Source organism: Pseudochaenichthys georgianus, chromosome 19 (assembly GCF_902827115.2).
Source record: "Pseudochaenichthys georgianus chromosome 19, fPseGeo1.2, whole genome shotgun sequence".
NCBI classification, from domain to species: Eukaryota; Metazoa; Chordata; class Actinopteri; order Perciformes; family Channichthyidae; genus Pseudochaenichthys; species Pseudochaenichthys georgianus.
The window spans coordinates 920,796-937,828 of record NC_047521.1 but is presented as its reverse complement, the minus strand read 5'-3'; the positions used below and the strand labels follow the sequence as shown (position 1 = coordinate 937,828).

At 44.5% G+C, this 17,033-nt stretch overlaps 1 protein-coding gene across 1 annotated transcript in view; it reads left to right on the top strand.

The window, feature by feature from the left end:
• The first annotated feature begins 4,012 nt into the window (after positions 1-4,012).
• LOC117464299 (formin-2-like) overlaps positions 4,013-17,033 on the top strand; it is a 46,571-nt gene continuing 33,550 nt past the window's right edge. The window contains 9 exon segments of the mRNA XM_034106669.2: positions 4,013-5,756; positions 7,436-7,677; positions 8,201-8,391; positions 10,156-10,306; positions 14,290-14,339; positions 14,707-15,452; positions 15,454-15,753; positions 16,506-16,650; positions 16,923-17,010. Of these exon segments, the coding sequence (XP_033962560.1) occupies positions 4,216-5,756; positions 7,436-7,677; positions 8,201-8,391; positions 10,156-10,306; positions 14,290-14,339; positions 14,707-15,452; positions 15,454-15,753; positions 16,506-16,650; positions 16,923-17,010 (3,454 nt within the window). The 5' untranslated portion in view covers positions 4,013-4,215.

The following is a 17,033-nucleotide window of genomic DNA, read 5'->3' as shown; positions in this document are numbered from 1 at the left end:
CTCATGTTTTACTTCTACACATTAATATCTGAATTGTAAAACATCACAGACAGAAAGGTATACCCGTCATGTAATGGTAAGCTATTGAAATTGTGATTCCATAGATGTGTCTCCCATCGCCCAAACCCCCGATATTACTGATTTTCAGCTAAAAATGAAAACCTGGATGTCAGCTATGGAGTAATCTGTTACTAGTTTATTTGGAAAAAACACAATTTATTGAAGCAGTTTTAGGAGTTCATACCTGTGCTTCTGTTGAATTGTATTGTGTTATTGTCTTAAGTGGCAAAAATACTCTTAATATACACTTGTTTATTTTGTCACTATAATTACACTTTCAAATAAGTGAACTATGTCTTGCAATACCCTGTTCTGTAGGGTCTGTAGGCATTCTGAAAACCACCAATGAACACAAAGTCGATTACTGTTGTTATGTTGTTTAAGGAAATTGATTTTAAGTGATTATTATTCAGTATTGTTGTTTGAATGTTGCTCACAGCATGTTTTGTCAACTGAAAATTATAACACTGTGTGACACGGACACTTATTTCATTTGATTGTATACAAACTAAACACAAAATGTGTATTATTTTGGAGATACATGTACAACATCTAATATGTTTCGGCTTCCAAAACTAAACAAAAACTAAAAAATTGACTTTAATTAAATGTATTATGTCAACAGATTTATCATTACTGTATTAGGTTAATTGAAAGCAATAATATTAAGTTTAAATAAAAAAGATTAGGTTCAACTGAATATTATTGCTTTTAACTATTTTATGTTACATTTGTTGACATCATAGATTTAATTAAAGTCAACGGTTCAGGTTTTTCAGTGCATGGAAATTCAAAGTTGGCAGTGGCCTGTTCTGTTTGTTATGTCTGTCGATATGTGACGCTTGAAACCAGCCAATAATGTTGTAGTCTACAAAAGGGATATGATTGACGTCATGATGGTCACATTTTATATTGACAACATCTAAACGTTAACAAAGCAGTAACAAACTAGAGGTATTGGAAGCTGCTCTGTAAAGGTTTCCTTCTCGGGTGGCTGAGCACAGGTTTGAATAAAGAAAGCCATTATGAAAACAAAGGATCCCACAGTGCTATAGAGCTGTGTTGGTGTTCAAGTATTGGCTGATCAAGATGCCAAGGCATGCTGCAATGTTCAACGAAGTCAGGGAGAAAGAAGACTGCAAGCTCGTAGGATTGGATTGAAATGATTAGAAATGTTTTAATAAAAGGGAAACACACTGGGCCCATGTGTAAGAGCTCACATATACCCATCATGGCTTTTGTTGAGTTTAATGAACACTGAATGTAAACACAGGGCTCCTTTATTAACGTGCACCTCAACTCTGTACACAATATGCCTTTGCATTGATGTTCATGTAATATATGAGTAAAAGAACAATACAATCAAATGAATAAACTCTGTCTTATTAACCCAGTTTGCTGAACATAATTTAGTTGTTTACATTCCAAAACCAGAATGTAACTGTTACTTATTGTTACAGCTTTGGGATAAAGAACAGCACATACATAGTGATATACAGATCTATACTTTCAAGATGTTGATCTAGTAAGGCAATCAATGATATGGCAACATCAGTGATAAGGTTTTTGTTTTTTTAAGCTTGATGGATATTTAACACTTTCTTCGGTTGAGGATTAAGCTGCAATCGCCCCATAATGGTTTGGAGTGTCATGCTCCATATTGCCATATCGTTATGTTGGGCACTCTCTGTCTTTGGGGTTCATTCACCTTATTTAGCTTTCACCTTCCCACATCAATTATTCACACCTTCAGTTGAGCCCGAGCCTGTTGTTCAGGCCTCGGAAAGGACATTCCCAGAACAAATGACCATATATTCGCTTCTAAAAGGGATACATTAATAATCCTGTTTCTCAAAGTAATGATAAACCTGTGAGTTGGATGTAGACAAGTCAGAATCAATATAGATTTTTTTTAATTTTAAAGTAAATTCAGATTGAACACAGTAAACAAATGTAAATGATTGTGTCCGTCCACAACAAAAACATGACTTATAGTGAAAACCACCCTTAATGATGGGATAGTAGACTAAAGGCTTTGTGAATCCACACTATAACATATAATAAGTACCCTGTATCAAGATTGATGCAAATATGAGTGACATTTGACTGAGATTTTTTTTTTTTTTAAAACAGTTCTGGGTTCATTTGGGTGCATTTTCCATACCTCTGGCTCCCGTTGGTCGATTTTGATGATTGACACCTCTTTTTAACCGTTAGAGCCAATAGAATCGAGGGGAAGTTCCTCAAATCCATCTAAACATTACCCATTGGTGAATGAGTGATGCGTAGCCAGAATGCCCAGAACCGGAAGCTGTCATACACTCTAATAGCTATCGTAGCAGCCAGCGCCGTATAGCAGATCCAGTATAGAGAGGCGAAGTCCCGCCCATCTACTTCCGACCCTTGGGACCTTATTTCTGAAAAATTATGTATTGAAGTCAATGGGGAGAGAAAGATTATCTTTCGATCCCGTTTCAATTGTGCCATGAATTACACATATGATGTTTGTCAATCTTAATAAAAAAATCCATGTAAAAAAGTCACAGTTTGTCGTAAAACTGTTGAAATATAAGACTATGAAAAATATGCAACTAGAAAGACTACAAATCCCAGAATCCCGGTCCCGCATGCTGGCTCTTACGGAACCGACTAACTCCCCTTGTGTGTATGTCCAGCTCTCAACATGCCCAGACTTGGAGTGATTTTCACCTCGTTTAATACTTTTCGCCTCATTCGGAAAGAAAGAAGTGAAATGTGCCAACGTGACGGCCGTCTGGGTGTGTGGTGCGAGACGGGAGATGTAGTTCATTGAGAGTTTCACCCTCGCGGTGAGGCCCCCTCCGCGAGGTGAGGCCCCCTCCGCCAGGTGAGGCCCCACGCAGTCTGCGTGATCAGCCTGTCTCCATCTTCCTCTGTAATGCCAAAAGCCTGCACACCGTTTCCAGACATCTACATGTTGCCTCTCTCGTTTTGTCCAATACAAAGGGTATGTTAATTTCCCACGGTATAAATGTTAGGAGGTTTTTTGTTTTGATTTTGTGATTTTTCAATAACAAAAAAACAAAAAACTCCTTTTGCACTTTCACAGAAACATGGAGTGTAGCCCATACTGGGGGAATGTAAACAGCCACATTCTGTCACAACTCCATGTACTGAGGAAGATCATGTGATGTGACGGAAAGCACCGGAACAAGGGACGTCATGGTAAGGCTTTATCTGTTTGAATTTGAACTAAATTGATCAGCACTTATTGTAAGTTGCTTAAAGGCAAATAGTAATATGTTTTTCCAATTTAAACAATAACTTAAACCCTTAATAAAAATAAAAATGTTGTAATAGAAAAATGGCTCAGGTACATTTTTTAAACCATGAATAAGCATTATCTTTTTCTGTGATTGCAATAACAGTAAGCTGCAGAAGAGGTCCTGCCCACACACACTGTCGCACTATGGGTGCTGTAGGACGGAGGCAGGGCATCATGGGAGCTGTAGGACGGAGGCAGGGCATCATGGGAGCTGTAGGACGGAGGCAGGGCATCATGGGAGCAGTAGGACGGAGGCAGGGCATCATGGGAGCTGTAGGGCGGAGGCAGGGCATCATGGGAGCTGTAGTGAGCTCGTGTGTTTAACTGCAGTGACAGATGAGAGAGCTCAGCCGAGAGGAGGGTGTGTTCCCCCTCAACAGCACAGTCACAGTCGCAGCAGCATCTTTATTCCTCTCAAGCTGTTTCCCCCGTAGGCATAGCTTTGTGTCCCATCCCAGTCTCCCAGCATCTCACCCAGCCTGCCTCCCGGCCCGAGCCTCACTGAGCATGCATTGCCTACGTCACTCCTTTCAGCAGATGGGGAGGAGGAGGAGGAGGGGGAGGGTAAGACAGAAAGAGAGAAAGGGGAGGAGGAAGAGGGAGCTGTAAGCCTATCCTGCATCAGCGTCAACATCACTGCCACGCCGGCCCCGTCACAGGAAAACAAGGAGGAAGATAGGCGCACCACGGAGCTTTAACACCATCAGCACCAGCAGCTCCTCCACCAGACGTGCTTCCACAGATTAGGCCACAACGGTTTCCAGAGCATCTAAAGACTCCCCCAGACAGGAGGGGCTCTCGCTGACATGCCCTGAGAGGAGAGGCAGGAAGCCATCGGTATTGCTATCAACATGGGCAACCAGGAGGCGAAGCAGAAGAGAGCTGCAGCAGCATCGGGTAACGGGAGCTACCCTTCCCTGGATGAAGGATGGAAAGACGGAGGAGGGGACACCACCAAAAAGGGGGGAAAGAAACCACACAGTAAGCATGGAGGTAAAGGAGCAGGCAGCGGGGGAGGAGGAGGGGGGATGCATGGCACAGGACCAGGGAAGAAGAAAAACAAATCCGAGTCCAAGTCCTCTGTTTTCTCCATCCGGAAGAGAAAGGGCAACCTGAAAGGGAGAGGGGACGTGTGCTCGTCAGTGACGGGATCGAGGGAGGACGTTTTATTCCCTCAGCATGAGGAGCTGGACACCAAAACGCCTGAGCTGTCTGCAGACGAGCTGGGGCAGTCGGACACTGAGGTTGAAAAGAAGAAGAAACCAGAACCGGGGGAAAAGAAAGAAGAGCCAAAGCAGGAGGTGCAGAGGAAAGCCTCAACAGCAGCAACCTCACCCGCGGAGGATGGGGGGCCGAAGGGGGGCAGCTCAGGGTCCGACACTGACATCTACAGCTTCCACTCCGCAGCCGACCACGAGGATCTGCTAGCAGACATCCAGCTGGCTATCAGGCTCCAGTATCAGACGCAGCATGGGGAGGTTTATCCTGCTTTGGATGCACAAGGACCGGGAGGAAAGGGTCTGAGTCCGAGGGGAGGAGAGGGGAGGAGGGAGAGTCATGGGGGAGTTCAATGCACTCCTCCAGAGGTGATTGACCTGACTCCAGAATTAGAGCTGGGGTCCGATGCCCTGTCCTTCCTGGAAACGGGAACTGTGTCCAGCTCTGTGGAGCTCACGGAGCAGACACCACACCCCTCAGCCACTGAGGCACATGGGGGGGGGCTGGAGCGTCCGGAGCTCAATGGGAAGGGGCAGAGGGAGAGAGAAGCCCCTCTTTGTGTTGCCACAGGCACAAAGGAGAAGCATGATTGGGTGCAGGAGCCCCCTCACACTACCATCACCATGGCTACAACAGGGGGGGCAACAGTCAGCCCAGTCTCCATGACAACCAGTGGTAACAGCTTCACTGACCTCACATTTGACAGTGCTGAGACCCCGGGGGAGAGAGCAGGAGGTGCAGGAGAGGAGGAGATGGATCTGGGGGTGGAGGTGGATCTCAGCCCTCCACCAGCAGACCCCCCCGGAGACGTGCTGAGCTCAGGGGTCATGTTCAAAGAAGGTGAGGGTCTGTTGGGCTCGGGTACCAGTGCAGAGTCCCTTGAGGACTGCCTGAGTGTGGGGTCTGCTGCCCCCCCCTCCAACCAGCAGTGCAGGAAGAGCAGCGTGTGCTTCACCCCGCTGCCCCCCAAGGAGAGCCCCACGTTAGCCAGACATCTCCTCAGGTCCACCCACTCCTCCACCTCCTCCTCCCCTGTGGTGAAACCCTACCCTCCCATCTTCCCCTCCTACATCAAGACCACCACCAGGCAGCTCAGCTCCCCTGGACACTCCCCCGCCCTGTCCCCCTCCCACAGCCCCCTGTCCCCGCGCAGAGCCCACCACCACCTCCACAGGTACCTGGGGGAAGTCACTTATAATAATGTTATTATTTCTGATGTGTTGATGCAGTTTGAACAGTCAAGTGACGTTAGTCATATGCAGGTAAGGTGTATGTGTTAGATAAAGAGGATGACTGAAGTTTATTACAAGATGGTGTTATTTTAGTATTTTAGTCGTGAGAAACATACGAATCAGAACACAGGTTATGGATGGGTCTGGTGTAACGATGACTGGTCAGACAGCGAACCTCCAGGCTGGTCAGGCTGCTTACCTGAACACTGACCGGTGTAGTTTACATGCACGGACAGACATTCAAAGCAACGTAACGTCACAAGTCCCCAGATCGCACTGCCTACAGTGAGTGAATGTGATGTAGGGATTAAAAGTGCACAAAACTATAATATCTACATGTAACCAAAAGCACTCTGAGCATCGCATCAATAACAGCGGCAGCACGTGTTTCACCAACACATCTCCCACAGCCAACAGGGACATCACATGTGATGCAAGGGTTAGGGTTAGAATGCTACCCGCTAGCTGTTTGCTGTAAGTGTCAAACAATGCTAAACTAACACCAAATAATAAAGTCAATACAATTTTCAAACACAAAATGTAGTAAACAGTCACACATTAAGGAAAGCTAATGTTATGGGTTTCATTAAGCAAGAACCAGCTGGTTAGTAATGCAGATGGGCCTACGCCTCGTTAGCATTCAGTTAACAAACACTTAGCTAATGTATCTTAGTCCAGATGATGCACCTGGCTGTTAGAACTAAAGGTCCTGATGCACCTGGCTGTTAGAACTAAAGGTCCTGATGCACCTGGCTGTTAGAACTAAAGGTCCTGATGCACCTGGCTGTTAGAACTAAAGGTCCTGATGCACCTGGCTGTTAGAACTAAAGGTCCTGTACCCTATGTTGTCCTGTTGTGGGTACAGGACAACATAGTCCCCACAGCAGGTGCCAATAACACATCCACACTCAGCTCTTTCTAATATGCTGTCATGTCTGTAAGGAACATCGGCACACAAGTAATCCATGTCTGAATAACAGAAAGTCAACACGATATAGAAGATAGATGTACCCTGCACGGTTTCACATTCCATTTGTGAAAGGGCTTTGAGTCAGGCATGTGGTTCCCTTCATATGCATTTAGCTTTAGAGCCCACTTGCATCCTTGTGATGGGCATTCCTTTAAAGTCAGAATGATGCCTGCTATTGTTTTTGAAGTAGCACTACTGAGTGAAATTCATAAATAAATAAAAGTATATATATATTTAAATTAATTTAGACCATTGGCTTTCGGAAAGTTCCAAATAAAATGGAGTCTGAAAAACTGTAAAAGTTGTGACTTCTGTCTTTGACTATACAAGGTGTGTCGTTTATTTGCAGGCTTAACACTCACATCTCTACATTACCATGGTAACACACTGACACTGTTCAAATGTTTCGGTGTTGGATTTGAAGGTAAAACGTCACAGTAAAGGCACATTATTTGGGTGCTAGATTGAACCAGACAGGGTGATGTATGTCCTTTGAGTCTGCTCCAATACTAAAAGTAGGCTACTGCCACACGTGAAGAGCATTTGTAATGTGCCTGTTTCTACTGTATCATTGTAGTTAGCCCTTTGTACAAGGTGTGGTGAGGGATCTGTTTCCAAAGCACAGCTAACCTGTAGTGTGTGTGTCGACAGGACGGTGGCTGAGAGTCCTCGGGTCCGGCGGCAGCGCTCTCGAAGCCTCGCTGGCTCTCTGAGTCGCTCTGCTGACTGGACGGAGGCGCTGGAGAGGAGGCTGAGGAGCAGGGAGGAGGGGGGGGGGGGTTCAGGGGAACATCTGTTGAGCTGCAGAGGAGGGGGCAGCCAGCCCCTCTGTGCCACCAGGAGATCTTCCTGTGGACAGGTTTCCACCTGCAGCTTTCAGGACATCTTCAAAGGTGAGCAGGAAGCAATGTCACTGGGGCAAGCAGAAAGCAAGAATGCTCAACGTGACAAGTTGGAATCAATGGATATGCAGACGCAACACTTCAGTGTATGCTTGATTGGATTTCTTCTGATTCATTCAGCTAGATGTCAGCTAGAGGAAGTGACACTGGTCATTCCTAAAGTCACTGGAGTATTCTTCTGAGTGTGATGCATATAAGGGTCCCTGACCTCGACGAGCTGATTGACCAATGATTTGCCAATCTAGATGTTTGCTGGAGAAAGTGGAGTTCTTAGCCGTGTACGAGATACGTCCTGGTTTGTAGAATAACTCCATCCAAAGCCCAACTTGAACTGAAACACAAAGTGACAGCTCGTGTGGAGTCGATGGTTGACTATTTGATAACTAAAGACTCTTAAGTTCAATCTTCTTGTTCAACGTGCTGTCAGTAACAGCTTTCTGCAGAGCATTCACACCCTGCTTTGATTCGGCTAGGATTGTTATCAAATAGCGTTTGTTTGATCACGGTCTGTCAGGGCGAACCCTGCTGGAGAAGCTGTTCCTGCAGCAGCAGCAGCAGCCGGAGGAGGAGGAGCCGGAGGCGGCGGAGCGGCTCTGCTCCAGGGTCCTGGCCATGGGGCTCCTGCTGCCGTTCGCTGACTGCTTCAGAGAGCAGCTGGAGGGCAGCCCCACCCACCTCCCCTCCACAGCACCAGCCACCTTTGAAGTATGTACACACTTCATACACGTTGTTCAAAGCTGTGGTGGGCTATGTTTGCTGCTGTGTTCTTAATGGAACCCTGGTACTTGTGGGTTATCTGTCGCCACTTTCTAGGGTTAGGGTTGGGGTTAGGGTTAGGGTTAGGGTTAGGGTTGGGAAATGTAATTAAAAAGTGACAACAATTATTGGGGATTTGTGTTTGATCTCTATAAGTATTACCTAGGTGCCGTACAACATACAAAGTGTAGGCCGGATTGCCTGAGTAGGGCTATTTCTTCTTACGTCAAAAGTAGGGCTGTCAATCGTTTAACAAATGTAACCATTTCAATCACAATAACAATATTACTAATCAGTATTAAACACATGATTAAATACTAGTATTTAATTGTATTTAAGGTGGAAATAAAGTCAATACATGTTTCCCTAAACCTACATTTAAAAAAAGTACCTAAATGATTTCTAAAGTGAGAAGGCATCTAACAAACTGAATGCCATGTCTTTTAGGAGACAAGGTGAACAGTCCCTTTTCACACTGTGTCGGATAACATTACTCAGTGTGAGCATTGTTGTCCTTCCACTAGTCAGCTCGTTCATCCAGTACCTTTCTTCAGAGCAGGTGCACAGGCATACGAGCTAAAGCATTGGCAAAGCCACTGTTACTGACATGCCCTCTGTATAGTGTGCTCTACACAGGGCTACTTAACATCTCAACACCGGGGGATATCTCCTCAGTCATCAGTTTATCTCTATGTGCTGTGTAGTCACACACATTTATAAAGGTTTTAGGTTTCCAGAAACCGCAGGTGTTAATGCGTTAACGTGTTTGGGAACATGTCTAGGAAAAATGGGGGTGCCAAAAATGGCAACTAGCAGTACTGGCAGTGCTAATAGTGCTAACAGCGCAAACAGGGACAACAGTGCTGACAGAGCCTACAGAGTCTCGCCTGGAGGGGGGGCAGCAACAGCTGTATGAGCGACTGTGATGGAACAGCCAGCGGGACACACAGGGACTCACCTTCACTAACATGCATGCACGACGGGCGGCCAATGAAACAATGCAGAAGATCTGAGAAAGTGACTTCATTCTGAACCAGATTATATTTTTTGTCTTTACAAAGCAAATATCTGTTTGCTATTACATTCAACCATACATCATCATCATCATCATCATCATCATCATCATCATCATCATCATCATCATCATCATCATCATCATCATCATCATCATCATCATCAGTGTTGTGAAGGTTCTGCACATACATATCCTGTGATCTGCAGGGTGGTCTGACGCCACATCATCTATCTGTTCTTTGTGTTGGCCAGTGGACGTGTTGGCATTGCAATACCACAGCCTATACTGTATGTCATGTATATTGATCTCCTCACCAATATATGCATTAGCACATGCTCACGATTGCAGGGGCAACCTGGTCCAAGAGGATGTGGGATGTGATGAAAAGAGTATAACATATTTTTACAATCTCAGTTTCAGAAAATTCTATATGTTTTTTATTCTATCCTACGTATGAATATTTCGTTGCTACTACTTACAAAAACGTAAAACATACTTGTTACTACGTACTTGCTTTTAAATGTACCTCACATACTGTATGTATATTTTTTCTCCTTTTTGTGTTAACCCTGTGTGACATATTTCCTATTTTGACTCACAATGCTGTGAATCAGAATTAGTTTGATCACAGCATCGTTACTAAGGCAACATACTGTTAAATGGTGGAGTAAAAGTACAAATATTTGCCCCCCCCGCAGCATGACCAGCTGTATACCTGGGCAGCAGTTAGCCAGCCCTCTCACTCCCTGGATTCTCTGGAGGGGAAAGTACCGGCGCCGCTGAGGGGCCCCTGGGCTCCTGTTAAACCAGGAGGGGACACCAAGACTGGGCTCAAAGCCACAGAGGCAGGTAAGATCAGCACAAACTCATCATCTATCTATATATATATACACATATATATCGCAAGCTGGCTACTTAACAGGGCTGATAAGTCTTTCTCAACGGTAGCTCTTTATTTGTGTAGTCAGTAGATTGTTGGAAAGACGCTGAGATCTATGTGAGTCCCTCAAAGTTTGGAACTTAGGATCAGAATTTGTATCCACTGACAATCATCTTGTTTTTTGGACTAGTCTACTTTGTGTTGGTCCCATTTGTCATGTATTATAATCTGTGTATGCTTCGCAGTATGTGTTAAGATGTGGTGGGTGTGGCAGCCTGAGAGATGTATCCATTGAGTTCATGTTCAGTCTAGAGATACACAGTGTGGACAGTTGTTAAGCCCAAGTGAGCACATGTTCTTAATGTCCGACAGGTCCAGCACCGAGAGGTAGATGTTAGCTAAAGGCTCAGTGTTCCTGAAGAGGAATACCACGAGTTGATTAGGTCAAACATTGATACAAAACTGTTACACTGTTCTTTTCAAACAACAAAGAACAGCATAGAACTGATTTTATGTTAGTATTACAGTAAGATTGATGAATTATTTACTTAATTGTATTTGTCTTATAATTCTGCCGCATGTGTTTTGTTGAAATGGAGTCTCTTTCCCTCCTAAAGAGGAACACAGTGGGGAAAAGGCAGGGTGGAAACGAGCATCACGAGGGAACCATTGTTATGTGTGTCCAAGTGCTTAAGATTCACTGAAGATCGGCCCAGTTTTAGACAAGGATGCTCACCTTTGTATTTGTTTTGTAAAATGTATATACAAACCAATGAACATCCCATTCAGATCTTAATGGGATATTCATGCTTTGGCATTTTAGAAGTCAATCAAGTGTAAGGGAAACTTCTGCAGCGACGGAGAGTCAGGACGCAGAGAGACACGAGGAGCGCTGGAGCTTTGTTCACATCACAAGTCACACAGCCAGAGGTCTGACTGCCCTGGTGGGTTGCCATGTCAAATCCGCCCAGCCTCTCTCTAGATAGACCTTTGAACTAGTTTACAGAGAGTTAATCCACATATTGGGGGATGGTGCGTAAACACCTGGGAACACTGGAGATATCGCCAACATCTGTAAATACTGAATCACTTGTCTGTGGGGCTTAGAAGCCAGCGTTCTCACAGTCCTAAACCCCTCTGTGACGATAGGTCGAGGCCATACAACTGGTAATGTCAACAATAGCTGAGACTTCCCATTCTTTAAGACAGATAACAGACTCAGGGGGTTGGTCGTAAACGTCAACACGCAGAAATGGTTCAATATCTTAGGAGTAAGGACGAATTATTCTTTGACAGTGAGTAGTCATTTCTGTACCCTGGAAGCCAGAGGATTTGCAATTTCTAGCAGATTGAGATTGATGGTACGGGGCTATGATCATATTAAGTTCCCTAAAGTATGCTGAGTCTTTTAATTTAACTTTTTTTTTTTAATCTGACCTCCTATTTTGTATTACACAATTTCCCGCATACACATTAGTGCTCTCTGAAATAGCAGTGATAGGGCAGGGACACCATGGTGACATGGAGAGTTGGTGTTTGGCAGCATCGTGGGAGCGCTAAATGCATCACTCACTTTACACTCTAATGCTCACCTCTCACTGCTGGCATGTCAAAGACTCACCTATTCATATCTTCAACTGCACTGTAACTTTTATCCATCTATTTTTCCTTTTAATGTTTATTTTATTAGCTTTTCTTTTGTAATGCTTAATGTCTTTCATTTTTTGTAAAGCACTTTGAATTGCCTTGTGTTGAAAAGTGCTATATAAACTTGCCTTGCCTTGCCTTGCCTTGCCTTGCCTTGCCTTGCCTTGCCTTGCCTTGCCTTGCCTTGCCTTGCCTTGCCTTGCCTTGCCTTGCCTTCATCAGTGAATGAATGTGTGTATGGATCAGAGGTGTGGATGAAGACATGCTGGCAGGTAGTGTAACAGTGCTTCAGGTGGTCAGAATACTCTTTTGTTTATGGTATTGTATTTTGTCATTTCAGCAGATAACAAAAAACAAATACTTTTTTATATACCATTTGAATTTGAATGTGTTGATACATTTTGTCCTTCAGTACTATTCATTAGTATTATCTCTCTGTCTGATAACACTTTAGTGGGTCCAGTTACTCATGCTTGACCCCATCTCTGTTTCTATACTAACCTTCTGTTCAGCTTCAAATCTCTTCTGATTAATAACTCATCTTTCTTCAACAAATTCATATGAAATTCCTAAATCTATCCAAGATGTTAGGTGTGCCAATAATTGAGTGAGTGCAGCTCAACGTGTTTTTTGCTACATGTGCAGTTCATTTTCATGTACATGTACATACAAACCAATTTAAAAACTCTTCACTGAGTGCCACAGATTAAACCCGCAGAGACACTTGTGATGGGATTTCCCTTGAGCAATACAATTGGAAAACACAAAGAAGCTGCTGGAATTTGGAACTGATGTCTAACAACATCGACAGTTTAATATAAAGGCTTGTGCAAGGGAACACACAGAACACAGAGAAGTGTGTCCGGCTGATCTCTCTTCTGCTCTGCATATTTAACTGACCCTTAGATAATAAACACATATACCTTCAGGCAAAACATGTTAACACTCCAAAAACACAGACGCCACCTAACAGCTGCATGGTGTGACATGAAACCCACTTAAGTAATTCAAAAACACAAAAACACAAAAACACAAAAACAGAAAAGGACATTCTAATCATAAAATATGTATAACGTCCAATGTTTTAATATTTATATATACTGTACAGTAGGCTATGCATTGCATCATGTATCACAAATAATACTTTTTCATATCAAGGACCACTTAACCAATAAAAAAACACTCGCGGACCACCTAACTCCACAAATATCATAAATCACATCGTTTTTCTAGAACAGATTACAAATCGCATGGAAATAGTACCAACAAGTGGCAACATGTGTGATGCAGGTGTTGCGCTGGGCTATATCATGCAATTGAAAGTGAAACTTAAGCTCGCTCCATTGCGGAGATATTCCCGCGAGAGTGCGGAAAACTCAAATGTATTTATTTATTTCAAATGTGAAATTTTACCAATATACTCACGGACCACTAGGGGGCGCTCACGGACCACCAGTGGTCCGCGGACCACACTTTGAGAAGCACTGTTGTAATGTAATCACTGGTTCAAATACAGCCCCACGACTCCTCACACACACCCAGTCATGGCACCACATCACCCCAGTCCTCAAAGAACTTCACTGGTTTCCTGTCTCCCACTGCATCAATTACAAAATGCTGGTCCTCACCTACAAAGCCCTCCACCATTTGACCCCCCCCCCCCCTACCTCACCAACCTTCTCACCCCCTACCAACCCCAACGATCCCTCAGATCCACTGCAGCCGGTGCTATCCATTCCCAAATCTAAACTCTGCAGCACGGACAGAGCCTTCTCTGAGGCAGATCCCAGGCTCTGGAATTCCTTCCCCAAGATCTTCTTGATTCCGAGTCCCTCACTCTCTTCCAGTCCAGCCTCAAAACATATATGTTCACCTCTGTCCATCCATAAGACACCCCCCCTCCCCCATCAATCCATTTCCTGTTGACTGTCTTTGTTTGTCCTTGTTTGTACACCCTCCCTTATACTGTAAAGCATCTTTGAGTTCAATAAATAATAATATAATTTATTATTATTATTACTTGTGTAAAAACTATCTTTACAGCACCTAGACATTTTCTCTTTCCTGACAAGTCATGCTCTGACTTCTCACCATCCTGCAGTGATGTACAGGTCAACGTTGGGTTCGGAAATATGTGAAAACCCTCTGATGGTGTGGTAGTGGAGAAAAACTCCAGAAAACAAACAATCCTATGTCACACACACAGTGATACCGTCACAGTGGCCGACAGAAGACCTGTGAGCCGTCTGAAGAGTGTTTCTGTGGTTCTGTGTTGTGCTGACCGGCTGATGTGTTTTCTGTTCAGAACACCAAGCAGCCATCTTGGCCACTCAACAACCGAAGGAGAGCCATGAGGTCAGTCTCTTTCTTTATCTTTACATAAAGCTGAGGCTGAAATAATTTAAAGCATCATGTCATAAATTTATATTTTTATTTTCATTATAAAATATTTTCTCTTTATTCTCAAGATATTCCAATAGGAGGAGCACTGGTTGCCTCATGTGGTCGGATGGTGTTCAAAGCTATTCATTCATGTGTTATCTCGTAGATATTATGAATACATCCTACAGATACATGGATTAGTCCCATCGGGTCAGCGTTAACTTCTGAATGTACCAGTGATCATTTCGGATGTAAAGGAGTGATTTCTACATTCGCCAATCAACAGATTTCACACAAAGAAACATCTCTGATTTGTGTTTTGGTTCGTTTATATGAGCAGGAGGAGTATGTCCTTCCTTCAGCGAAACTGAAGGCCAAACACCTGAACGTGATCCAGCAGCTGGAGCAGACCATCGAGGCCCTCAGGACCAAGATCGCTGAGCTGGAGCAGCTGCCCCCCCTGGACACTGTGAAACCCCCCCCCTCCACCACAGACCGGGAGGTGGGCGGAGAGGAGGGGCTGCTGAGGGCGGTGTGTGACGCTCACCTGCAGACTGAAACCATTGTAGCTGCGGGGAGGCTGGAGGCCAAGTCGGTGCAGACCTCTCCCATGGAGGACAGCTTTAAGTTCAAAGTGCCTTGCAGTGAGCCGGGTGGAGCGGACCCTCCCCCGCAGCCTCCACCCAGGCAGGAAGGCTTTCAGTGTCTCTGTCAGCTGCAGCCCCCCCCTCCACCTCCACTTCCAGGAGGAGCAGTACCTCCACCTCCACCAGGACAGATTATGGCACCGCTTCCTCCACCACCTCCCCCTCCACCATTACCAGGAGGCTTAATGCCACCTCCATTACCTTTTGGTTCAGCATGTCCTCCACCTCCACCTCCACTTCCTGGTGGCATGGCTCCACCTCCTCCTCCATTACCTTTTGGTTCAGCATGTCCTCCACCTCCACTTCCTGGTGGTATTGCTCCACCCTCACCCCCTCCTCCTCTCCCTGGTGGCATGGCTCCACCTCCACCTCCATTACCTTTTGGTTCAGCATGTCCTCCACCTCCACCTCCACTTCCTGGTGGTATTGCTCCACCCCCACCCCTCTCCTCCTCTCCCTGGTGGCATGGCTCCACCTCCTCCTCCATTACCAGGAATGGGAGCCCCACCTCCTCCACCTCCACCTCCAGGGTGCGGGCCTCCTCCCCCCCTTCCTCCACCGGGAGGCATGTGTGCTCCACCCCCTCCCCCCGGGGCTCTGGGCTCGCTGCCTCCTCCTCTGCCCATGGGGCTGTACGCTCTGGGCCTGATGCAGGAGAAGCCCCCCAGGAAGGCTCTGGTGGAGCCCCCCAGACCCATGAAGCCCCTCTACTGGACCAGGATCCAGCTCACCACCAAAAAGTAAGGGTGGTGTAGAAGATGATGCTGCAGATTGTTTAGTTTACTGACCATTCAAGCCCAAATCTATTTAACCCTTAAAAGGTGTCTGTACCCTGGGGGATACAGTGAAATATAGAATGGGAGTACTGCAAGTGTAAGACAGTTGAAATATGGGTGTAATGTGAGACTCATAATAGTGTAATAGATGAAATAATAATTTAACATGGGTAAAATATGGGTGTCATCGCAGTGTAACACGGGTGTAATATAAGTGTGTTAGTGTGTAATATGGGTATACTTATGGAGTGATGTTGGTATAATATGTAAGGGATAATGTGCAGCGAGGCGGTCATTATGGGTAAAAGAACACCCAACAGGCTGATCAGGAGCCCGACGCGAAGCGGCAGGATCTTGATCAAAAACATATGAAGTGAAATTATTAATTAGAGTTCAGTACAGCCTTTAGCCACTTACAAGTTAAAGTTGTAATACATTCCATGTACAAAGCTCATTTCAAGCTACACTATAAAACTGCCTACTCTATAGTAGGCAGTTTGTTTTTATATATGTATGTGCTTTCCTAAATTATAAACATCTTTCATATATCATCAAACTTTTGATACATCATGATTCTTATTATCTTAGTAAACCTACACATTTAATAATTCCAATCGATTCAAAACGGCAACACCTTTTTAAGGCCAGTTAAACTATGTATTAATATTTACTGTTAAAAAAATGACAATATGTAAGTGCTCTTCTGTGTTTCTCAGGGAGGTTTCTTCTTCGTTGGTGTGGGACACAATCGATGAGCCTGAAATGGACTTTGAGGAGTTTGTAGATTTGTTCTCCAAAACAGCCGTGAAGGAGAAGAAGCAGCCGCTCTCTGACACCATCACCAAGTCCAAGGCCAAACAGGTGAGCTCACCTGGGTTACACACCGGGCATGGAGCTCAGATTTCTATTGTATTTCTTAAAATGAAAAAGTGATATATGGCTTATTATCTATTTTATTAATGTCACATTGAATCTTACTTTTATTCTGTAAAAACAAGTTTGATGATATATGAAAGATGTTTATAATTTAGGAAAGCACATACAAAAACATACATACTTTGCAGTGCAGATGTATGGTCCTACCTCTCAGTCTTTTGTTGTCATTCATTGTGAATATTATTCATATTGTTCAGGTTATGAAGCTCCTGAACAACAAGCGTTCCCAGGCAGTAGGGATCCTCATGTCCTCCCTGCATCTTGATATGAAAGATATCCAGCATGGTGAGTTCATAACACTTGAGAAC